The 25,079-nt window shown below is 51.7% G+C and overlaps 1 protein-coding gene across 4 annotated transcripts in view; it reads left to right on the top strand.

Moving 5' to 3' along the window:
- The first annotated feature begins 218 nt into the window (after positions 1-218).
- The window catches only part of nfia (nuclear factor I/A), a 77,875-nt gene continuing 53,014 nt past the window's right edge, over positions 219-25,079 (top strand). For all 4 annotated transcript variants that reach the window (XM_036131774.1, XM_036131773.1, XM_036131772.1 and 1 more), the window contains exons 1-2: positions 219-317; positions 4,073-4,601. In XM_036131774.1, coding sequence (XP_035987667.1) covers positions 291-317; positions 4,073-4,601 — 556 coding nt within the window. In that variant the 5' untranslated portion in view covers positions 219-290. The remainder of the gene's footprint in view (positions 318-4,072; positions 4,602-25,079) is intronic.

The following is a 25,079-nucleotide window of genomic DNA, read 5'->3' as shown; positions in this document are numbered from 1 at the left end:
CTGTGACCCGGGGCGGGTCCGAAGTTCAGCTCTGCCCGGAAATGTGAAGCGAAGCGGGCAGAAGGAGGGCTCCGCTTCCCCCCCACTCTCACTGTCTCACACTTTCTTTTTCAGTTCTTCACGCGCACACGCGCACTCACACACACACACACACACACACACACACACACACACACACACACACACACACACACACACACACACACACACACACACACTGGAGTTACAGTAAACCCCCCCCCCCCCTCCACCCCCCACAGCCGCCGGGTCTCTGCGCGCCGCGGACAGATATGTATTCTCCGCTATGCCTGACCCAGGTGAGTCCCTCTACCTGCTCCCCGGCGGAGCTCCGCGGCTCCGCTCCCCGGCGGAGGCTGCGCTCAGGCCGGCGGGGAGCGGCCAGCCTGCCGGGGCTGCGTAGCGCCCAGTGGCTCCAAACTTCTCCGGCTTCTGACGCGTTCTGGTTGGGTTTATTTCACCGGGTGTCCCGGTGCGCGGTGACCCGGGACTCCCCCCCAGGTTCGCGGCTATAATTAGGGGGACGCTGGTCTGAGCAGAACCGTGATTTGGACTCTTACGGCGCGGGTTCTCTGGTGTCTTTGGTCTCTGTTGATTTCAGGAAGCAGGGAACCCGGGATTGTTTATTCCGGGTCAGTTTCCGGCTCCGGCGGTTGTTGTGCGGTAGGATGCGGGTTTGCCAGCTTTGCGGCTCTGGATGTTAAATCTGTGTTTGGGCCTTGAGGCCTGAAAGAGAAAGTGAGAAATGGCAGAAATGATTGTTTGTGTGAGAGGAGCTGAGGTGACTCCCACACTTCATCCTGAATTTAAACTGCAGGGTTGCATTCAGGGTCAGACGTTAAAACCCGCACTGAGAGCCGCGGAGGTTTTATTCTGCGGCCTGGTTCTGCTCAGAGAAACGGGACCAGCTGGAAATTAAATCCTCACAGAGAGCCATTCAGTCTGATTTTATTTTTATTTACAGCATCAGACGCAAAGATTTAAATTGATCCACTTCTGTGGATTCATTTCTAATGTGAGCGCCGGCTTTAATAACTGCAGGAGTAAATTTACTCCTTAAATCCCAAATAATTACTCCATGTGGATTTCTAATAATTTGCAGGGATCAGGTTTATGGATGGAAGCGGTGATAATTCAGGACGCCTGAGGAACGCCTGAATAAATCTGCCCGCATGGGTTTTCCTCTCGGCAGCAGCAAACAGGAGCATTAATCAGATTATCAGCCTGTTAAACCAATAATCTGACTGACTCTTAGTTCCTGCTAATCCTCCTCAGCAGCCGTCACCAGCAGACAGCATTCAGCGCAGAACGTTTTATTCAGCCGCTGGATGGTTTACAAGTGGTTCTGATGGGAACCGTCACCTTTAAACCTTTTAGTCTTTGGCTTTTACCACTACTTTACATTTAGATTTGTTTCTATTATTTCTTTTAAGTGTTTTGATGCATTATCGTTTTTATTTTATCTTTTTAATGGATGTGTTTTAGTTTGTTTCAGCTGCTGGCTGTTTTTAAGTGCTTTATTGATAAAGGATGTTATTTAAATTAAAAGTAAACCTGACAGGAATTTTTTTTTCCAGATTAGTTTAAATTCTTCATTTAAATTAATATTAAATTAGCAGGCCTATTCATCCACCAGGATTTAAAGTGAGAATAAAATCAAGTGTTGATCTTTGGTTGTATGGAGGTGACGTAATCAGTTCCTGTGCTGCCACTAGGGGGCGCCATCGCCCCGTCGCTTCTGTGAAAAACGTAAACTTTCTTCGCAGCAGGTTCTACCTTTTGTTCTGTTAAACAAAACGCTAAATTCAGCAGGTTCAACGTGGCAAATATTCGGTATTTCTGTGGTTCTGCTGGTTTACCCGAGAAAACCGAGGAACGTCCTGCATGAGGCTGAAGTCTGCAGCAGCCTGCAGACCTGCGGCGGTCCGGTACCGGACGCTAACCCCCTGTGACCCGCTGTGACCTGCTGACATCTGGGGCTCAGAACCCTGCAGCTGTGGCGGGTCCTTGGGGTTCTGCGGTGTCAGTGGGAGGAGGATCAGTGATGGCGCTGCTGCTCCGGACCGCTCACAGCGGCTCGTTAGAGAGGGAACATAGAACCCCTGAGCCCGGTTCTAAAACCGTCATCTACAGAACCAGAACCACCTCCTGCCTGCGCTCCAGCATCCCCACAAACTCTTCACAGAACCAACAGGGCCCAATGATGCTCAGAACCATTAAATTGGATCTAAAGTCATCCAGTGTGCTGCAGGAATTAAAGCCTGATTTCCTGCTGGTTCTCAGAGGTTTTTAATTTGATCTGAAGCCGTTTGAATAATAATCTGTGATTTTATTAATAGATTCCTGAAATAGTTTTCCTGCAGTTGTTTTTCCAGAAGCCCTAATTGGGTTTTTCCTGCCCCGACCAGAACCACTGAATGATGTGAGAGAAAAGCCGGCGGTGATGAAATGTCAGGTTTTCCAGAGGATTCCAGCTTCTCGGCGGTTTCCTGGCAGCGGCGGGGAACATGTGCGTGGGGATGGGTGAACGTGAGGCGCAGCCACGGATCCTGTGGGATCTGGGCGGCAGCGGACAGGCGGGGTGTGAAACGGCGCAGAGAGCAGGTCAGGAATGCAGGAATGTGGCTCCGGTGAGCACCGGGGCCCGCGGAGCGCTGAGGGACGAGCTGAGCTCATCGCTGCCGCCCCAGGACTCGCACACATGAGCAGGACGAGGAGCGCCGGCGCCTCGGTCCTGCGCAGAGGTTGGAGAGCTCAGAGAGAAGCTGCTGAGCTGCTGGAGGCACTTTTGGAGAGAAAGCCGTTCTCCTGGAGCGGCTCCAAGAAGAAACAATGTGCCGTATTCAGGCCCAGAACGGGGGGCGGGGTGCAGCGCTGCAGCTGGCGCTCCTACCAACGGCCCCCAGATATCTGAGCTCCCAGCTCAAAACTCACTCAACATCCTGCTTTTGTTAGTGGAAACTGAACCCGCTGCAGAACCCGGGCCCGGTTCCTCTTTCACCTGCTTTCAGCGGAGAACCCGCTTTGGGTTCTGCTGGCTGCTCTGCTGCTGATCGGCAGCGTCCTCCTGGATGAATCAGTCTGGACGGATTTCTGAGCTCATCCAGGATGCCGAGCCGCGGTTCTAACCGAAGGTTCTGGTCCGTTAAAGTCCGCTGACGAAATCATCAGTTAGAGATGGTCGGCCTCACAGAACCTGCTGATTCAGCACAAATATGCCCACATTTACTCATTCAGGAGAAAAATAAATCTGTTTAGATCAAGATCAAAGACGATTTATTCTCCTTAAAGTTTAATTTAAAACGGTGAGAAATCCACGATGATGCAGTACCGCTGCTGCCCACCAGGGTCAGCTGCAGGCGCCGCTGCTCACCTGGTTGTGTAGGACAGGTGTGTGTAATAATTCTAACAATTATTATTGATTTGGAAACAACCAAACACCAACGTTAGGTTTTATAGTGAAGGTGAAGAAATTGTTTCTATTTCTGGGAAGTGAGTGAAAACGGTTCAATAAAGATCAAATCAGACGTTTAGCCTCATTCAACCTGTGGCGGGTCGGCGTGTTCTGGACCTTTGGGTCAGAGCAGCTCGCCGCCTGCAGGATCACCACGGTAACAGCGTGACGCTTCAGAACCGACCCCCAAACCCGAGCAGTTTTCTGTAGATTAGCTCCGTCTAACCGGGCCTGTGCGGCCGACCTGGAGCTGCCGGTTCTGTTCCCTTTCATCCATCCTCACCTCTGTTTTCAGTCCAGTCAGCTGCAGATGTTGGAGCCGGACCTTTAGGAGAATCTTTAAGGAAATGTTTGAACGGTTTTCCTCAGACTGAACCTATAATCCAGGATATTCCAGGGTAATCTAGGCTATTCCAGCATATTCTGACGTTTCTCCCCCATCAGTCAGGGTGGACGCCCGGGTCACAGGAAGCTGCCGTTCTTCCTGTTTCACCCAACCTCCTGACCAATCAGATTAGACTCTGTGTGTCTCTGTGACCAATCCCAGCTGCCGCTGTCCCTCTCACTGTCCCTCTCTCCGTCCCTCTCTCCGTCCCGCAGGATGAATTCCATCCTTTCATCGAAGCGCTGCTGCCCCACGTCCGGGCCTTCGCCTACACCTGGTTCAACCTGCAGGCCCGCAAGAGGAAGTACTTCAAGAAGCACGAGAAGCGCATGTCCAAGGAGGAGGAGCGCGCCGTGAAGGACGAGCTGCTCAGCGAGAAGCCGGAGGTCAAGCAGAAGTGGGCGTCCCGCCTGCTGGCCAAGCTGCGTAAGGACATCCGGCCCGAGTTCAGGGAGGACTTTGTTCTGACCGTGACGGGGAAGAAGGCGCCGTGCTGCGTTCTCTCCAACCCCGACCAGAAGGGCAAGATGAGGCGGATCGACTGCCTGCGGCAGGCCGACAAGGTGTGGCGGCTGGACCTGGTCATGGTGATTTTATTCAAAGGGATTCCCCTGGAGAGCACGGACGGCGAGCGGCTGGTCAAGTCGCCGCAGTGCTCCAACCCCAGTCTGTGCGTGCAGCCGCACCACATCGGCGTGTCCGTCAAGGAGCTCGACCTCTACCTGGCCTACTTCGTGCACGCAGGTGAGTCTGCCGGGGCCGTGTGGGCGGGGCCAGAGGGACCGTGTGGGCGGGGCCAGACGGTCCGATGTGGCGGGGCCAGACGGGCCGGTGGGGCGGGGCCAGACGGGGCGTGTGGGCGGGGGTGTCCGTCCGGACCTCACGGGTCCGCCTGCTGCAGCGCGTGTGAGAGACAGCTCGGTTCTGCTACATACGCCCGTTTGGAACCAGAACCGGACCAGGCAGGCTGGATCAGGACCGGTTAGGATTTGGTTCTGAAGGTGTTCCATCTCTAGAACCCCTGTAGTGGGGTCAGAACTCGGGATCAGGACTGATGTTCTGAAGGCCGACACCTCGGACTGGATCAGTGTGTTCTGCAGGTTCTGATGGATCTTTGAGCAGGTTGTGTCTGCAGCAAGGATTCGGTTCTGGTTCCGGCTGTTTGGACAGTTTGACAGGAAAAGTCTGGATGTTTTCGTGGACCTGAACCGGGTTTAATGTCCAATTGTGGCTGATCCGGTCAGGCTCAAGAACCTTTCCAGAACACCTGATCGTCTGCACCTTATGCTGCAGGAACAGGAAAAGGGGTCAAAGGTCAGCTTCCCTAACACAATCAGGGGTCAGAGGTCAGCAGGGAACAAGTCAGTCTGTGTGAGTGTGTATTCATGTAGTCATCCGCTGCTGAAAGTAGTTCCTGCAGTTTGTCTAGGAGCCGTTTGGACTCGTGTCGCCTCAGTGGACCCGGCTGATCCCAGACTGTGTGTGTGTGTGTGTGTGTGTTATTGTGTGTGTGTGTGTGTGTGTGTGTCATTGTGTGTGTGTGTGTGTCTGAAGACCCAGTTCTCTCTGAGCTCTTAAACAGATTTGAAGCTTCGTTTCTGGACTAATCACAGAAGCTCTGACTGACCTGCAAACTCACACCTGAACTCTGTCTAACCTGCAGCACACACACATCCTGGTTTAAAATACAAAGTGAGGACCCAAACCTAACAGACACTTTAGTGAGGACCAACAAAAGGTCCTCACTTTACTAGTAAAATGGGCCAGAATGTTCTCACTCAGCTGCCAGAACAGGAACACACACACACACTGACTTTATTTTATGAACCCAAAGCTTTCCTCTTCAGGTAAAAGTCAGCAAATATTTTATCCTATGTTACATTTTTATTTTTTGCTTAAATATTTTTTCTAAATGTTTTTTTCCTCACTTTACTTGATTTTTAAACTTTTCAATTAAGCATTAAACTAAAAACTCTTTAATTACATTTTTATTTGTCTTTTTACTGCCATTATAATTTATTTTTATTAGTTATTTTAAACATGTATATTTACTCCTTTAATTATAGTTTTTTTTCCAATAATGATGCTGTTGTTTTCCATTAGAAATATATATGATTATTGTAGTTTTGTAAGTTGGGGTGTGTGTGTTCTTGCATTTGCAGATGAGTGAGAACCTTTCTAACTCGTTTTACCAGTAAAGTGAGGACCTTTTGTTGGTGCCGGCTTTTTTTCTGGGCTGGGGGTCTGGTGTAGCACAAAGGGTCTGTTAGGTTTAATTTATAGTTAGAAGAGACGGTCCTCACCATTATGCTTTGCATTAAAAACACGGATGTGTGTGTGTGGTGGAGTCAGGGGTTGATCTGCTCCTGCAGGTCCTCCTGACTCTTCTTCTCCTGCTGCTCTGCATGTGGAGCTGCTGCGGTTCCTGCGGTTCCACAGAAACACTCCCACCCCACCACCAGCCACACTCCCTTTATTCCCGTCAGACCCAGAACAAGGCAGGCTAGAGGAGATCAGAGGACCAGGCTGTCTGCTGTGAAACTTCAGCTGAAGGACGGTCCAACAGTTCACAGAACAGAACCGGTTTGGATCCTCAACCTTAATACAGATAGAAAAATAATTCATTCCATTCTCGGTACCACAACAACGTAACATGAAGGCCCACAGCTATTTCTGGCCAACAGCCAAAATAAAAAGATTATTTAACTTTAATTTCGTTAATTGGGTCAGAACTAGGGCTGAACAATTAATCGCATTTTCAATATAATCGCGATTTAAAAAAACGCAATTTCCAAATTGCAGAGTCTGCAATTTTTGGTTATGTAACAATTAGTGAATCAGACGCGTCCTTTAGGTGTTGGTAAAATGTTTAAAGTGGGTTTGCCTCCACATGGAAGGGAAGACAGTTGCAGCAGTGAGATAATCTAATTTTATTACTTGTTTTAGAGTTTATATAATCATACATAGCATTAAGTACAGATCAATCAGTTTAATACATAGACTTGCTTGTTGGTTGCACTTTATGTTCAACAAGGATTGATCAATTAAATTAAAAGCTGTTTTCTTGAATAATATTCTGATTTATAAAAACATTAAAAGTTCTTGTTTTAAATAGTCCTTGTTTACAAACATCTTTATTTAGACGCCATTTGAACAGACCACAATTGTTGCTTGTGGTTATTGCAGAAAAAAGTCAAAATTGCAATTTTTGTTGAAATATATTTTCAACCAAACGCAGAACGCAATCATTTCTGCTCCGAGTTTAGATGCTGCGGGTCTTTTAGTAACTAATCCACACGGAGAGGAAACAAATTGATTTGTTGTTTTGTATATGTTTAAAAACACATCATAAATTAAACTGGGGAAAAACAAATTGCATTAAATCGCAATATTAAGATAAAAAACTGCAATTAGATTTTTTCCAAAATCGTTCAGCCGTAGTCAGAACCGGTCCATAGAGCAGAACCCAGCCCTCGTTTAGAGAAATATTCCTGTTGGTGTCACTCCTCTGCTAAAGCAGTAGAGCAGATAAATCTAATATTATCCTACATGGAACTATGTAGCTTTGAGTCAGGCGTGTAATTTTATTATAATTACTCTTAGCGTGTAGCGTGGTTCAGCATGTTTTCCTGTCCGCCTCACAGGGAACGATCCTCTGATCTCCTCTGTGTTCGTCCTTAACGAGGCTGCCGTGGTTCTGGCTGAACCGGACCTGCTAGCAGAGCTCCAGCTTCCAGCAGCAGATCCTCGTAGTTCAGCGTCGCTGCAGCGCTGCGGTCCAAGACGGACCACGTGTATTTTCATCCAGACGCAGAAGAGTATCTTTGAATAATTCACCTTTTTAGTATCCATTATATCCAGATGTGGATTATTTTGCCGGCTGTAGCCCTCTGGGTAATGTAGTCACTTTTCTCCTTGGCTGCTGCTCACCTTTCTGTCCTGTCATGTAGTGAAAGCAGAGTTTTTAAAGCGGTTTAGTTCTGAATCAAGAAGTTCTGTGAAAGTTTGCATTTTCACTGCAAACTTGAGTGTTTGTCACCTGAAGTGATCAGATGTTTTCACTGAGCTGAGAGCTGTGTGAGGTCAACAGGTTCCTGAAGGCTTTAAACAGCCCCGCTGCTGCAGTGTGTGAAGCAGGACAGCTGCGAGCATCTGCAGGGAAACGCATCACAGATGGTGCAAACAGAGACGCTCCTGAGCGCCGTATGGCAGCAAGAACACAGGAAGGAGGAGAAGAAGAACAAACCGGGTCGCCGTTCTGAGCGCCAAGCTGTGCAACGTTAAACCTGCGCTTCAGATCAAACTTTAATGCTTTTCCAGCCGAATTAATACGAAAACCTGCTGCTCTGTTGGACATTTTCAACCCGTGGAGATCACGTTATTTTTCATAATTATGTTTTATTAATATATATTTCATAAACATTTACATTTTCTATCTTAATTTATTGTTGCATTTTCTTTGTAATTAAATATTGTTAGAATTAATGTTTTTTAATAAAGCAAAAAAAAAGGAAAAAAGCCAAATAGGTTATATAAAAAAAATAAACTTTGGATGGATAAAAAAACACATCAATGAATGAAAAATTACATAAATCAATTTTGATATTTTTAATGATTTTTCTAAACTCAGATTGTTAATTAGTTCCAAAAATAGCTCTCAGTAAAATCAAAGGAAAACGTTTTTAATGTTTAAACCTTGCGGCTCAGATTGGTGCTGAGAGGCTGGATGAGCCCATCACTGGATCCGGTCTGCATCCAGAACCCTGGACCAGAGACCTCCATCGCTGCTGGGAAGGTTCAGCAGGTTGGACCCTGAGCTGCCGGGTCAGAACCGAACCTCACGGTTTGGATCTTACTCCAGGGCCGACCTCCTCCACCGGAGGAGACCCAGACAAAGCTGGAGGAGAGGAAGAGGGAGGAGTCTTCATCAGCCTGAAACAGCTTGTTGGTGTTTGGACCGTTATCAGTTCAGCTGCTGGGCAGCACCACCACTCTGTGGTTCTGTTGGTGGCCGGGTCAGTTCTGGTGCTGAATGGTCTGGGCGGGGAAGGGGGGGGGGGGTCTTCTGGACGATGGTGCAGATGCATTTAGAGGAATTTATCATTTTCTGTGTCTTAGAGAGCAAAAGCATTCCTGCTGCGGTTTATAAAGTCCTTCTGAAGATCCTGGGTCATAAGGTTCTCCGTGGTTCTGAAGATCCTGGGTCATAAAGGTTCTCCATGGTTCTGAAGATTCTGGGTCATAAGGTGCTCCGTGGTTCTGAAGATCCTGGGTCATAAGGTGCTCCGTGGTTCTGAAGATCCTGGGTCATAAGGTGCTCCGTGGTTCTGAAGATCCTGGGTCATAAGGTTCTCCGTGGTTCTGAAGATCCTGGGTCATTAAGGTTCTCTGTGGTTCTGAAGATCCTGGGTCATAAAGGTTCTCCGTGGTTCTGAAGATCCTGGGTCATAAAGGTTCTCTGTGGTTCTGAAGATTCTGGGTCATAAGGTTCTCTGTGGTTCTGAAGATCCTGGGTCATAAAGGTTCTCCGTGGTTCTGAAGATCCTGGGTCATAAAGGTTCTCCGTGGTTCTGAAGATCCTGGGTCATAAGGTTCTCCGTGGTTCTGTTCTGGTGTCTCAGGGTCCGTGTCCTGGGACTGAGAGCTGGGTCAGAGGGCCATGAAGAGGTGATCCTGGTGCAGAACCAGAACTCACCTGGGGACACCTGGGACACCTGGGACACCTGGGGACACCTGGGACACCTGGGGACACCTGGGGACACCTGGGACACCTGGGGACACCTGGGACACCTGGGGACACCTGGGACACCTGGGGACCGTCCAGCAGAAGCTGCCCAGCATCTCTGAGGAAGGAGGTGGACCTGCCACCCTCTCACCTCCAGGGGTTGGTGTTGTGGTGCCGTGGTCCGGTTCAGATCGTTTCTCACTCACCTGTGGATCTTTGGCTCAGGTGTGAACCAAGCCTGTACCTGCTCTGATCCCCTGATACGTGCTGCTGCTGCTGCAGTGCCTTTGAGCATGGCAGCGTGACCTCCAGGCTCCTCAGGGACCGTTCACAGACTGATGATAGGAGCACAGCCTGTCCTGCTGATAGGCGGGGTTTCCAGAGGACGGCTGCAGGGGTCGGACTCTGCGGCTTCCTGCTAATTAAATCCTCTGCTGTCCGTGAGACGGAGCGAGTGACGGGCTGCTGACTCTGCACAGGTAGACCCCTCCTCTCCTCCTCCTCCTCCTCTCTCCTCCTCTCCTCTCCTCTCCTCCTCCTCCTCTCCTCTCCTCTCCTCCTCCTCCTCCTGTCCTCCTCTCCTCTCCTCCTCTCCTCCTCCTCCTCCTCTCCTCTCCTCTCCTCCTCTCCTCCTCCTCTCCTCTCCTCCTCTCCTCCTCTCTCCTCCTCTCCTCCTCTCTCCTCTCCTCCTCCTGTCCTCCTCTCCTCTCCTCCCCCTCCTCCTCCTCCTCTCCTCTCCTCCTCCTCCTCTCCTCTCCTCTCCTCCTCTCCTCCTCCTCCTCCTCCTCCTCCTCCTCCTCCTCCTCCTCTCCTCTCCTCTCCTCTCCTCCTCTCCTCTCCTCCTCTCCTCCTCCTCTCCTCCCTGCCAGGTGCGTTCCTCCTGGCCGGTCCGGTGCTGCCGGGGCACCTCGGGCCTCCTCGTGTCCAAGGAGAGCGACAGAAGTGCTGCAGAGCTTTGACTCTGAGACGGACCCTCTGCTGACAGGACGCTCTGCAGGGACAGGCCCGCATATGAACTGGACCTAAACTGATCCGGACCTGAACTGGGACCGGTTCTGGACCAGAACCCGGTATTAATCTGGACCCATCTGTTGATTCACGTCTAAGAAACAGATTTAAACCTGATTTAAAATAGTCCAGCATCTTTAACCCGCAGCTTTTACTGCAGATCAGAACTTTTCATGTTGGACCTCACCAGGCTTGATCGTCTCTGAAGTCATGAGATCATTTCTGCAGGTTCTAATGAGTTCAGGACCGTCAGAACCAGTCTGGCTGCTCTTCTCTCCAGAACCAAGATGGCAGCAGGACTTGCTTTGAGACATCTAGGACAACGTCCTCTGGACAGATGAGACCAGAGTGGAGATGTTGGACCACGATGGACAGAACCGTGTTTGGAGAAGCTACAGCCTCATACCAGCGGTGAAGCACGGTGGTGGAGGGGTGATGGTCGGGTCTCCTTCATGTCCAATCAGCTCAGCGTTTCCATGGCGACAGGACGGGATGAGGTCCGGACCGTTAAATCCGACCATGTGACCAGGCGCTGGCCGTGGTTCTGAACTCGTGGAAAAGAGTCTTTATTCTTCTGTGTGTTGATCAGGAAGCTTGATTTCACTTTTAGTTCCCTTTGCTTCTTCCTCTTCATGCCGTTTTATGGGTCCGGTTCTGGACTGAAGGTCCAGTTTGTGCCTGATGGAACAGACCAAATGAAAGAACCACGGGAAATAACAGAACCCCACTGCTGCTGAAGGTGGTTCTGGTTCTGTCTATTTCACTAGACTCAAGCTGAATGCTCAGGTTCTGGTTCAGGTTCTGGTTCAGGTTCTCCTTCCTGTGAGCAGAACAAATTGCTGCTGTTTGGCTCAGTGTTCTGGTTCTGGAATCACTGAGCCCTTAAATCCGGGCCGAGCCGCAGGATTACATGTGATGCTGGAGGCTGAAGTCGGGCCGGCGCCGCTCCGTGTTCAGCACTTATTAGAACTGGACTGTGCAGCTCTGCGTCAGAGTTCTGGTGTCTGCTCCGGCGGGTCCGACTGTAACCCGGCGCCTCGGTCCTGGTCCGGTGGGAGCCTGGATGCAGCAGGAAGTGACAGCCGATAAACAAAGACGGATGCGGGTGAAGAAGAGCTGCTGACTGGGCGCCCCCCCCCCCCCCCCCCCCCCCCGGGCCCTCTGTTCCAGGCTTGGTTCTGGTCCAGACTTCCTTTTACTTCTCCTCCCACTGACCGCCTGGGAGCCGAGGTCACGCTCTGACATCACTTCCTGCAGCTCAGACTCAGAGCAGGACGATGGCTGCGTTTGGGCCAGAACTTCTGTAGAACCGGCCCAAGGTTCTGTACAGAACAAATAAAAACGGCTCAGACACAAGAACATAGAATACAAATAAAAGGAAACATCAGCAGAACCTAGAGCCGGCAGAACCAAACATCAGCAGAACCTTAACTCCCCATCTGAGTCCAGTCTCGCTCTCAGAAGTTCTTTCAGCAGGCGGGGCGGCTCACTGGGCGACGCTCCGGATCCACCGGACCGGTTCTGATGAGCCGATGCTCCCTGCTGTGGTGTCAGGGTGGCTTTAGGTCCGACGGTGTTCAGATCTGGACCGGTCCCTGGGATGCTGCTGCAGACGGACTCAGAGGCATCGGGTCAGAACCTCCAGCTTCTAGCAGAGGCTGCAGCATCCTGTGGTCCAGATCTCCTGCTGCTAGTGGAGCTGTGAGGGGAAGGAGGAGATTGTTCTGGTTCAGAACCGACCCGGGGGGGGGGGGGGGGGGGGGGGGGTAGTCGCCTGGCCCAGCGGCCCAGTTCTGATCTGATGGGTTCTGATCTGATGGGTTCTGATCAGAGACTGGTTAATATTGTGTGTGTGTGTGTGTGTGTGTGTGATTGTGATATTGTGTGTGTGTTATTGTGTGTGTGTGTGTTATTGTGTTATTGTGTGTGTGTGTGTTATTGTGTTATTGTGTGTGTGTGTGTTATTGTGATATTGTGTGTGTGTTATTGTGTGTGTGTGTGTGTGTTATTGTGATATTGTGTGTGTGTGTGTGTGTGTGTTATTGTGATATTGTGTGTGTGTGTGTGTTATTGTGATATTGTGTGTGTGTGTGTGTTATTGTGATATTGTGTGTGTGTGTGTGTGTTATTGTGATATTGTGTGTGTGTGTGTGTGTGTTATTGTGATATTGTGTGTGTGTGTGTGTGTGTTATTGTGATATTGTGTGTGCAGATCAATGCAGTGGCTCCTCTGATAACTGAACACATGGATCCAGGTGACACATCTGTTCAGGCGCCTCGTTGATCAGGACCTGCTCTCTCTCTCAGACCCGTGAAGACGAGCGTTCTTTGACGTTCTGCTCCTTCAGACGCTTTGAACCGTTAAATGTTTATCAGGATTTTCCTTCAGGGTCAAACGTAGACCCAGAGAATCAGAACTGAAGCCCGGTCAGGCTGCTGAAACCTGGAGCGTTCTCCAGATCGACCCGGGTCCTTTCTGGGGTTCCCCAGTAAGCCTGACTGGTTCTGCTGCAGATGTTCCTCCTGGAGGTCCAGTTGGTGGAGTTTGATGGACAGATGTGGTGAATCTGGCTGAAAGAACCAGATGTGCCTCAGCTCTGGTCATGTTTCCATCCACCGGTCTGGATCAGATTAACCAGGCTAAGCGTGATGCCGTCAGAATCTGACGTTATGCATGGTTCTAATAAACAGGAGGTGAAGCTTGTAAACTAGCAGGACCACAGGTTTTAAAAAAGGAGAGAGGTTTGTAGAGGTCAGCTTGTAATTCCACGTGTGTTTTGGGAATATCTGGGAAGAAGGTGGGAACAGCTCTGAGGTAAATGTCCGCTATGTCAGAACTTAGTCGCTAAATGTGTTTCCAACAAACGAGCTTAAAAAGGTTTTAGCGAAATTAAGGAAGTTATTTCATATTTTGACATTTCCGTCAAGCTTTTCTAAAATGGGAATAAACGTTGATGGAAACACGGCTAGGGGAGGAGTCAGATCAGGACGCCTCACTTTGATTGGGTGATGGCGATCGTTTTCCAAGGTTCTGCTGAGCAACGGGTTCTCCGGGCGTCATGTGGACCAGAAATACAGAAGCTGCAGTTTGGGTGAGAACCCGTTTGGACTCCTGGTGTTTTGCATCTGGTTTTGGTGGTTCTCCATGTGGAACAACAGAGCATATCTTCATTATTCCTAATAATGGCCAATCAGCTGCATGTCGATCTAGCACGTTGTTTTCAGCCCTCAGTGCCCGCTGGTTCTGGCAGAACCTGAAGAACTGCAGGTCCATCTGGACAGCGGCAGGTTGTGTGTGTGGGACCTGGTAGAAGCTGTGGTTGTTGCAGGACCCAAACGCAGACAAGCGCTAGAAGATGCATGTTTGAGTGAATGATGATTTATTATCAACAGACTATAACAAAATAAACTCACCAACTGAACAGACAACAGGCAGGCAGAAAGAAAAAGGATCTAAGATCAAGAGTAAAATAATTAAATCCATAATGAACAGAATACTAAAGAATGACAAGATGGAACTAAACGTACAGACCAATAAACAACTAAAATGATTAAAACCTGAAAGAATGCACAATCCCCAGGAACCTAAAACTATAAATAGTCAAACACAGAGAGGTTGTGAGAGTAGCACGGGGGATTGCTGAGGAACCGGCACCTTCGTTCTCTGAGAGCAGAAAGGCAGAACCTGGAGAACGTCTGGAAATGTCCACAGACAGATGTGAGTCAGAATAAAAGAGGACTGGTGTTTGTTCTGCTCAGATGAAACGTTCCTGATAAGGTTCAGAGATGGTCAGAGACAGGTTCTAGTAGAGATCATTTTCAGCGTCACAAGAACAAACCAAGAGAGTTCAGACTGTTCCTTCAGTTTTCTGCAGATGTGAGGATCAGGACGGCCTGCAGAGGTCCGGCAGGTTGGCCGTCTGCTGGGATCAGCTCAACTCATCCTGTCAGGGTTCTCAGGTTCTGGGTTCTAGGGTGCAAACAGAACTCTGGCTCTGATGATAGAGAGCCTGCTCTGCATAATGCATGACATGAGTGTAACCACAGCTTAGTGCAGGGAGGAAGAGGAGGGTGCCAGCGCAGCGTCAGACGAAGCAGCTTCACCGATGAAGAACGGTTTATCAGAGCGTCACCACGGTGGTTCTGGTCTGAGGCTGAGCTCAGGAAGCCGATCTAAGCAGAGGAAAGTGTGAAAACTCTATTTCTTTATTTGTTTTTATTTCATCCTACGTTCTGATTGGCCAGCAGCTGCCACTGGCTCCGCCCTGTTTCTGTGTTTTGGTCCCTGCTGAGCCGGACGGTGTGCACCGCTGACGACCCCGCGCTGGTTGGTATTCCAGGCGGAGCTGTAGATACAGTATAAACACGCACACTCACACACACACACACACACACACACACACACACACACACACACACACACACACACACACACACACACACACACACACACGGCCGCCTCTGCAGTGCTGCTCTGTGAAGGGCAGACCTGAGATCAGCATTACTCTGATTGTGAGTGTGTGAGTCAGTGTGTGTGAGTGTGTGTTATTGTGTGTCAGTGTGTGTGTGTGTGTGTTATTGTGCGTCTGTGTGTGTTATTGTGCTTGTGTGTGTGTGCGTCCATGCGGCCTCATAAATAATTCCTCTCCATATTGCTTTTAAACGATAGCATCCCTCGGCCGGCCCGGTGCAGAGCGCTGCTCGTCTATAAATGATCCTGTCAGGACACAAACGCGGGGCCATTATTAAGCAGCGAGCGCCCGTCCAGCCTGCCCCATGCAGCCGCGGCCCCCTGAGTCCTGCATGGACCCCAGAGACACCCTGGGCCCTGCATGGACCCCAGAGACGCCCTGAGCCCTGCATGGACCCCAGAGACGCCCTGAGTCCTGCATGGACCCCAGAGACGCCCTGAGTCCTGCATGGACCCCAGAGACGCCCTGAGTCCTGCATGGACCCCAGAGACGCCCTGAGTCCTGCATGGACCCCAGAGACGCCCTGAGTCCTGCATGGACCCCAGAGACGCCCTGAGTCCTGCACGGACCCCAGAGACACCCTGAGCCCTGCACGGACCCCAGAGACGCCCTGAGTCCTGCACGGACCCCAGAGACGCCCTGAGTCCTGCACGGACCCCAGAGACGCCCCGAGTCCTGCACGGACCCCAGAGACACCCTGAGCCCTGCATGGACCCCAGAGACGCCCTGAGCCCTGCATGGACCCCAGAGACGCCCTGAGCCCTGCATGGACCCCAGAGACGCCCTGAGCCCTGCATGGACCCCAGAGACGCCCTGAGTCCTGCATGGACCCCAGAGACGCCCTGAGTCCTGCATGGACCCCAGAGACGCCCTGAGTCCTGCATGGACCCCCAGAGACGCCCTGAGTCCTGCACGGACCCCAGAGACACCCTGAGCCCTGCACGGACCCCAGAGACGCCCTGAGTCCTGCATGGACCCCAGAGACGCCCTGAGTCCTGCATGGACCCCAGAGACGCCCTGAGTCCTGCATGGACCCCAGAGACGCCCTGAGTCCTGCATGGACCCCAGAGACGCCCTGAGTCCTGCATGGACCCCAGAGACGCCCTGAGTCCTGCATGGACCCCAGAGACGCCCTGAGTCCTGCATGGACCCCAGAGACGCCCTGAGTCCTGCACGGACCCCAGAGACACCCTGAGCCCTGCACGGACCCCAGAGACGCCCTGAGTCCTGCATGGACCCCAGAGACGCCCTGAGCCCTGCACGGACCCCAGAGACGCCCTGAGTCCTGCACGGACCCCAGAGACGCCCTGAGCCCTGCACGGACCCCAGAGACGCCCTGAGTCCTGCACGGACCCCAGAGACACCCTGAGCCCTGCATGGACCCCAGAGACGCCCTGAGCCCTGCATGGACCCCAGAGACGCCCTGAGCCCTGCATGGACCCCAGAGACGCCCTGAGTCCTGCATGGACCCCAGAGACGCCCTGAGTCCTGCATGGACCCCAGAGACACCCTGAGCCCTGCATGGACCCCAGAGACGCCCTGAGCCCTGCATGGACCCCAGAGACGCCCTGAGTCCTGCACGGACCCCAGAGACCCCCTGAGTCCTGCATGGACCCCAGAGATGCCCTGAGTCCTGCATGGACCCCAGAGACGCCCTGAGTCCTGCATGGACCCCAGAGACGCCCTGAGTCCTGCATGGACCCCAGAGACGCCCTGAGCCCTGCACGGACCCCAGAGACGCCCTGAGTCCTGCACGGACCCCAGAGACGCCCTGAGTCCTGCATGGACCCCAGAGACGCCCTGAGTCCTGCATGGACCCCAGAGACGCCCTGAGTCCTGCACGGACCCCAGAGACGCCCTGAGTCCTGCATGGACCCCAGAGACGCCCTGAGTCCTGCACGGACCCCAGAGACGCCCTGAGTCCTGCACGGACCCCAGAGACGCCCTGAGTCCTGCACGGACCCCAGAGACGCCCTGAGCCCTGCATGGACCCCAGAGACGCCCTGAGTCCTGCATGGACCCCAGAGACGCCCTGAGCCCTGCATGGACCCCAGAGACGCCCTGAGTCCTGCATGGACCCCAGAGACGCCCTGAGTCCTGCATGGACCCCAGAGACGCCCTGAGTCCTGCATGGACCCCAGAGACGCCCTGAGTCCTGCATGGACCCCAGAGACGCCCTGAGTCCTGCACGGACCCCAGAGACGCCCCTGAGTCCTGCATGGACCCCAGAGACGCCCTGAGTCCTGCATGGACCCCAGAGACGCCCCGCTGCCCTGCATGGACCCCAGAGACGCCCTGAGTCCTGCATGGACCCCCAGAGACGCCCTGAGTCCTGCATGGACCCCAGAGACGCCCTGAGTCCTGCATGGACCCCAGAGACGCCCTGAGTCCTGCATGGACCCCAGAGACGCCCTGAGTCCTGCACGGACCCCAGAGACGCCCTGAGTCCTGCATGGACCCCAGAGACGCCCTGAGTCCTGCATGGACCCCAGAGACGCCCCGCTGCCCTGCATGGACCCCAGAGACGCCCTGAGTCCTGCATGGACCCCAGAGACGCCCTGAGTCCTGCATGGACCCCAGAGACGCCCTGAGTCCTGCATGGACCCCAGAGACGCGTCCCCAGACCCAAAGCGGGCCTGCTGAGGCCTGAAGGTCTGCTCAGTGACCCGTCTGGGGCAGTTCAGTCCACACGGGTCGGATCCACCCAGGAGGCGTTATCAGAGGAGGCAGCTGCACACCAGAGCTTTCCCACTCAGCCCCTCCTGGAACTGGGTTCTTCTCCAGATGTTTGCTATCACATCCTTCACATCCTTCCAGAAAGGATAGCGGACTTCCAACCAGTCCGCTATCTCCTGATAAACTTTAAGAGCCTCTGGACTCCAGGGCCAGAATTGTGTTCCAGGACATAGATCTCCTGCTGCTCCTGCAGAGAAGCTCCACATCGTGAGAGCATCAGAGCTGCTGGAGGTTCTGGAGACATGGAGATGACCGGGATCAGTCCTGGGACCCGAGTCCATCTGCTGGGCTTGGAGATGAAGGCTGAGAAGGTCCAGCGGTGGAGTCCTGTCAGGTGGTCGGTAGCTCAGGTCTGCTGCTGGTCTCCTTCAGAGAAGTGCTGAGAATCACTGGAGGGTTTGTTTTCTGGAGAACTTCCTGTCTCCAACCTGTTCTCCAGCTGTTCTCTGTCTCCTTAACAACCTCCATGTGGACCCAGCTCCACGCCTCCTCCTCCTCCTCCTCCTCCTCCTCCTCCTCCTCCTCCTCCTCCTGAAGCGGAGCGGCTCAGATCAGCAGCAGTGTTGTCTGTATCGCTGCGATCTGAACCGCTGCAGCCAGACCCCCCCCCCCCTCCCCCCCCGCCCCACCACACACCCTGCTTATCTCACATAGTTGTAGGAGGAGGAGGAGGAGGAGGAGGAAGAGGAGGAGGAGGAGGAGGAGCTGAGCAACATGAAGCCGTCTTTGTTGGGACGGAGTTCTGTAGGAAAATGATCGTCCCACTGAGGAGAATCAGCATCGTGTCTGCTAGCGTCCCGCCAGAGTGTGTGTGTGTTATTGTGTGTGTGTGTGTGTGTGTTATTGTGTGTGTGTGTGTGTGTGTGTCTGTGTGTGTGTGTGTTATTGTGTGTGTGTGTGTGTGTGTGAGTGAGTGCAGCTGCCGTCTCTCTCCTCCCTTCATTCCTCCAGTCGGCAGCAGTGAAGCCCCTCAGGGTGGAGGCAGTGGGGGGTCAGAGGACGGGAACATGGAGGCCTGTGGGGGAGGGGGGGGGGGAGACGGGGGGGGGGGTGTAAGCATGGCCACAGGCTCTGACAGCCACACAGGAAGGAGATCACAGGAGATCCGCCCACCACTGCTACCCCCCCCCCCCCCATGCTGATCAGCTGATTTTCTGCATCCCTTTAAACTCACAGTCTGTGTGGTTATGCCCCCCCCCCCCCTGTGTGGTTATGCCCCCCCCCCCCCCCCCCCCCTTCAGGGACCCAGGCAGTAGTCTGGACCTGAAGTCTGGGTGCTGCTTCTGTTGGTTCTGAAGAACCCGGGTTCTGGAGCAATCTGGACTTTCTGTCTCTGTGTGATGATGTCATCATCATGAGGTTCTGCCGCCTCTCCAGGCTCGTTGCGTAACTTCAGAGGAAACTTTGACACTTTTTTAATAACCAGCTGGACCTTTGGACCACCTGGACCTCTGGCTTCATCTGGTTCTGGCTTCATCTGGTCCTGGTTCTGTTCTGTTTGGACCGCTGGGTTCTGCACAGACCTCCCTGTAACGATCGCCGTCAGCCTCTGATGCTGCAGATTTATTCAGCACAGCATGGTCTGTCAGCCTGCAGAGTATTTAAAACCTTCATCAGAGGCCGTTTGATCTGCAGATTTATGGGCGACCCGGGTCAGAGCAGGTTAATTAGCCGCCATCGACCCGGAGTCAGGAGGCAGAACCGCACAGAAACACACGGAAACGCACACCTGAGCCTCTGCTCCCAGGCACACTCACCTGAAGGCCCGTCAGGAGCAGGTGGGTCTCAGGGGGGTGGCTGGTGAAATGCATCCTGGGGCTTGTAGTTTGCCCCGTCTCTGCCGATGAGACAGTCCGTCAGCGGGAAGCTGCTGCGGGTTCGGTGCTGCGTTCAGGCGCAGCGGTAAATCTGAGCGGTGCGTCTAGCGTGGAGGGAGGTGTCTGGAGCCCTGCAGCGCCTCGCTCCAAGGTGTGTGTGTGTGTGTGTGTGTGTGTGTGTGTGTGTGTGTGTGTGTGTGGGCCTGCGGTCGGCCGGTATTCATTATTTAGTGAGAGCTATTACTGGGGATAAGAGGCTGCTCTCTCCTCTCTCTCAGGAACGTATCGATCGCTTTAATTGCCCCAAAGATTGTCAACTCTTAAGATAGATATTAAAGCGCCGACGAGGCTCTGCCAGGATGCTCTGCAAATGGAGCTAACAGCCCTGAGTGTGTTGGGGGGGGGGGGGGGGGCAACACGTCCCAGACCGCCTGTCGAGCTGAGAGGTCTCACTCCGACCGATCGATAACGCGCTTGTGAACACGCAAGGCGATCAGACAGGAAGTCCGTTTTCATGTCTGAATGGAACCAAGAGCAGGGATCTGATTGGCCGGGGCTTGTCACGTGTCCTGCAGGTGGGTGAGGTCACCTGAGGCCACCGTCCCGCCGAGGTTGCTGTGACAACAGATTGAACCAATCAGCAGTAGAAGAGGGATGCAGGCCCGTTAAGGGCGCTCTTGGTTCTTGTAATCATGACTTTAACGCTTCAAGAAGGAACCGGACCGCTCCAGAACTCCTCCTGAGTCCGGTTCTTGTTTACTGCCCAGAACTCCTCCTTAGTCCGGTTCTTGTTTACTGCCCAGAACTCCTCCTTAGTCCGGTTCTGCTTTTACCGCCCAGAACTTCTCCTTAGTCCGGTTCTGATTCACCTTTCTGGTAAGAGTTGCTCAGCATTAATTTATCATGGCCTCATCAGCTGAACAGGAGAATGAATCGTTTCTATCTGACTCTCTGACTGAATCGTTTCTATCTGACTGACTGAATCGTTTCTATCTGACTCTGAATGAATCGTTTCTATCTGACTCTCTGACTGAATCGTTTCTATCTGACTCTGACTGAATCGTTTCTTTCTGACTCTGACTGAATCGTTTCTATTTGACTCTGACTGAATCGTTTCTTTCTGACTCTGACTGAATCGTTTCTATTTGACTGACTGAATCGTTTTTATCTGACTCTGACTGAATCGTTTCTATCTGACTCTCTGACTGAATCGTTTCTATCTGAGTCTGACTGAATCGTTTCTTTCTGACTCTGACTGAATCGTTTCTATCTGACTGACTGAATCGTTTTTATCTGACTCTGACTGAATCGTTTCTATCTGACTCTCTGACTGAATCGTTTCTATCTGAGTCTCTGACTGAATCGTTTCTATCTGAATTTCTGAATGAATCGTTTCTATCTGACTCTCTGACTGAATCGTTTCTATCTGACTCTGACTGAATCGTTTCTATCTGACTCTGACTGAATCGTTTCTATCTGACTGACTGAATCGTTTCTATCTGACTGAATGAATCGTTTCTATCTGACTATCTGAATGAATCGTTTCTATCTGACTCTGACTGAATCGTTTCTATCTGACTCTGACTGAATCGTTTCTATCTGACTCTAACTGAATCGTTTCTATCTGACTCTGACTGAATCGTTTCTATCTGACTCTAACTGAATCGTTTCTATCTGACTGACTGAATCGTTTCTATATGACTCTGGCTGAATTGTTTCTATCTGACTATCTGAATGAATCGTTTCTATCTGACTCTGACTGAATCGTTTCTATCTGACTCTGACTGAATCGTTTCTATCTGACTCTAACTGAATCGTTTCTATCTGACTCTGACTGAATCGTTTCTATCTGACTCTAACTGAATCGTTTCTATCTGACTGACTGAATCGTTTCTATCTGACTCTAACTGAATCGTTTCTATCTGACTCTGACTGAATCGTTTCTATCTGACTCTAACTGAATCGTTTCTATCTGACTATCTGACTGAATCGTTTCTATCTGACTCTAACTGAATCGTTTCTATCTGACTCTGACTGAATCGTTTCTATCTGACTCTAACTGAATCGTTTCTATCTGAGTCTGACTGAATCGTTTCTATCTGACTCTGACTGAATCGTTTCTATCTGACTCTAACTGAATCGTTTCTATCTGACTGACTGAATCGTTTCTATCTGACTCAGCGTCTCACATCGTCACATCATTGCTTCAGTCACTGAGGCTTCTGAGCAGCTCCCTCAGCACAATTCATCAAACTCAGGTCTGGACTTTGACTAGGCCAGTGCAGAACCTTAATTATTTTCTTTTTCAGTCGATCTTTCGTAGATCAGCACCTGTGTTTGGGACCATTGTTCTGTTTATGAAGCCGTTAGAACACGTTGGTGTACAGAGAACTTCACGGTCCACTCAGCCCACAGCATCAGAACCTTTGCTCAGATGCAGCCAGGAAGAAGAAAAGCCCAGACAAGTGGAGGTGGCGCCACCTTCAGGCTGGGAATGACTGTGGGTCATGTTTGAGGGTGGGGTGAAGCTGTGTCTACAGCCATGAAGACGCTGGACCAGTGAAGCTTGAACTTCACCAGATGATCTACATTCCACCCTCACCGCTGACTATAATTAGGAGAACCCATCAAACCTGATCCAAAGGTCGGTTCTGCTGGACTGCTGCTAGACTTGTTGTTTCCCAACCAGCGCAGGACATAACCTGCTTACACGCTGATCCTCTGCCATCACAGTTTAACCTGATTACTCTGATTCTCCGTCCTGAGTGAGTCGGAGCAGGATGAGCAGCGTTTTCCTGGAAGAATGGCTTCCCTGCCTTTCTGGTCTAAAATGGTTCTGAATCAAACTAAAAACAGAACGGCGCTCAGAGATTAACCTGCTTCTGGTCACAGGTAGCCTCCGTCTTCCTGTAGCGGCACGCCTTCAGCGCCCCCTGCTGGTTATCAGAGGAGTCAAACTGGATGATTTGGAACTTTTCTGTCCACTGGTCTCTGGTCTTTTACCTTTGATTATGAGTTTTCATGTCATTAAGAACATTTTGTTTTCATGTTAAAGAAAACAGGAATGATAAGATGATTATGAAGATAATTTTCTGATTGCAGAACGACGTGGAACCAGAGCCTCTGGTTCTCTGCAGAGGTTCAGGAGTTGTTGTTACAGCTCCACTTCCATGTGGCGTTCCCCAGGGATCCCTACTCAGTCCTGTTACCTTTCAGGACCCATCATTTAAAAACACGTTCTTTCAGTTCTATGCAGATATTAATGATAATCCTCGTTACTCATCATTGTACCACCCAGAGAACTGTTCCAGCAGTGGGCTACCACTAGGTGGCAGTCTAACGTCCTGCTGCCGTCTCCGTTTCTCTGACCTAACCCGTCTCCAGCCTCAGTTGATGCCAGACTTTCCATCTGAACTCAATTCAGGCTGAGAGCTTTGTGTTTGGATCAGCTGACTCCTTCAATCAAACCCCAGTTCTTCCTTCCAGTCTGGGTCCTGATCCATGAGACGACCAGGGGAGGTTCTCCTCCTGTTTCAGTCGGCAGAGGAACCAGGAGGAACCTGGAGGAAAATCCATGAGTTATTCAGCGGTGATGTTGGATTGAATCTGGTACCCAGGGTGCCAAGGCGCCAGCCAGCAGGGTTCTCCCTCAGATGGACCTGACCTCAGATCCTTCTGCCCTGATCTCACCTGTGTGTGTGTCAGGTGAGGCTTTCAGCAGAAGGTTCTGTTCAAGGAGAACCTTCTGCCGCTTCCCTCGGCTGACATGGACGAAGAACTGGATTTAGCTGATTTAGCTTCAGGAGGAACAAAGAGAAGACCTCAGAACTTTGCTTCACAAAGTGATTGTCAGAGGTTGGTTGAAGGAGAACCGAGGAGAACTCTGATGCAGGACCTGGTTCTGGCAAAATAAGGTTGTTTCCATTTAGAAAACAAAAAATGTGGAACAGTCGTGCTGTCCCAGGTTCAGATTTGATCTTAACGAGCACCAAAGGCTTATTAAGTTAATTACTAAGATAAAACCAGCTGTGAGAACATGAACATGAAGGCTGGACAGCAGAACCGTGGTTCTGGGATCCTGGTGCTTGGGTCCATTAAAAAGTTCTGCAGGCGTTCTGGGCTTCCCGTTAAAGCTTCGTCACAATCCGGCTAAACTTTCTCCAGCGGACCTTCAGGCGGTCTTTTCTCTGGAAACTCCTCCTGGCTGAGTCTGGGCCGTCTGGAACGTTTCAGAGTGACCTTGCAGCATTCCCCCCCCCCCCCCCCCCCCCCCCCCCCCCACACACACACACAGCCTGTAAGTGCCGAGGATAATTTATATCTAAAATGTGTGTGCTGGGGGGTGAGAAATGGCTGTTTCCATCTTTAGGTGGCCGGGGCTCTCCATTACTAAGATGGGCTGAGTCACCGCTGCAGGAATAATAATCAGCCCCCCCCCCCCCCCCCCCCCCCCCCAGCCTCTGATCTCATGATGCAGCAGATTACTCCTCTGACTGCTCCCTGCCTGCTTTATCAATGCTGCTGCTGCTGAGCGTGGGCTGGACCTGCTGCTGGCCCGGATCAGAACCAGAACCGAGCAGATGTTTGGACTCAGGCTGCTTTGGTCCGGTGCTGCAGCAGCAGAACCTCGGTTCACTTTGGTCTGATCTGAAGAACATTTATTTATTCTGACCCATCAGAGGGCAGAACCGGGCCAGTTCAACCTTTTCTGGGTTCTGTTTATTGTAATTATTCTATTCTAAATCTATCTACCCATTATTTCTGCAGTTTTTAGCCGTTTACCACCAGAACCTGTTTGTGTTTGCAATAAAAATGTTGGGCAGAACTTTAAAGGCTCCAGAGAACCGAGCCGCTCCAGATCTGCAGCTCAGAGCTGCTCTGATTGGCTGGTTGATTAAATCTGGAAGCTCGTTAGGGTCGTTTAGTCCTAACGAGTGAATCAGGTGGAGCTCAGAGGAGGTTCTGGTTCTGATGACTCGGGCCCTGATGACAGAGGATCAGCACAGTTGAACACTGGAGGAGTGAAACCAGCTGGGAGGAAGAACCCAGGAGGTTCTGGTTCTGACAGCCTGGGCCTGAATGAGGGGGTTCTCAGCCCCATTCTTTGGGTTCCGGGGGTTCTCAGGCTCCTCAGAGGAGAACATCTGGGAGGTTCCTCTGGAGAAGACCTCCACAGACCTCCTGGTTCTGATGGACTCGGCCCGTTTTAACAAGGCAGAGCTGCTTCTTCCTGTTTCTGGCAGATTTTAAAGGTTTCCCTTCGGTTCTGCTGCTGCTAACAGGCGGGCCCCGGGGCCCCTGCGGCTGTACAGATGCTGCTGCAGATGGGACCCCGCTACCTGCCTGCCCCCCCCCCCCCTCCTGCACCTACAATCCATAAATATCTCATGTGCTCAGCTGTCGGCATTAAACATGCACACCTGGAGCAGACGGCGGTGCCGTGCTCCTGCGGGTCGTTAGCGCG

Source organism: Fundulus heteroclitus, unplaced genomic scaffold (genome assembly GCF_011125445.2).
Source record: "Fundulus heteroclitus isolate FHET01 unplaced genomic scaffold, MU-UCD_Fhet_4.1 scaffold_46, whole genome shotgun sequence".
NCBI classification, from domain to species: domain Eukaryota; kingdom Metazoa; phylum Chordata; class Actinopteri; order Cyprinodontiformes; family Fundulidae; genus Fundulus; species Fundulus heteroclitus.
This window is presented reverse-complemented; position numbering and strand designations above follow the sequence as displayed.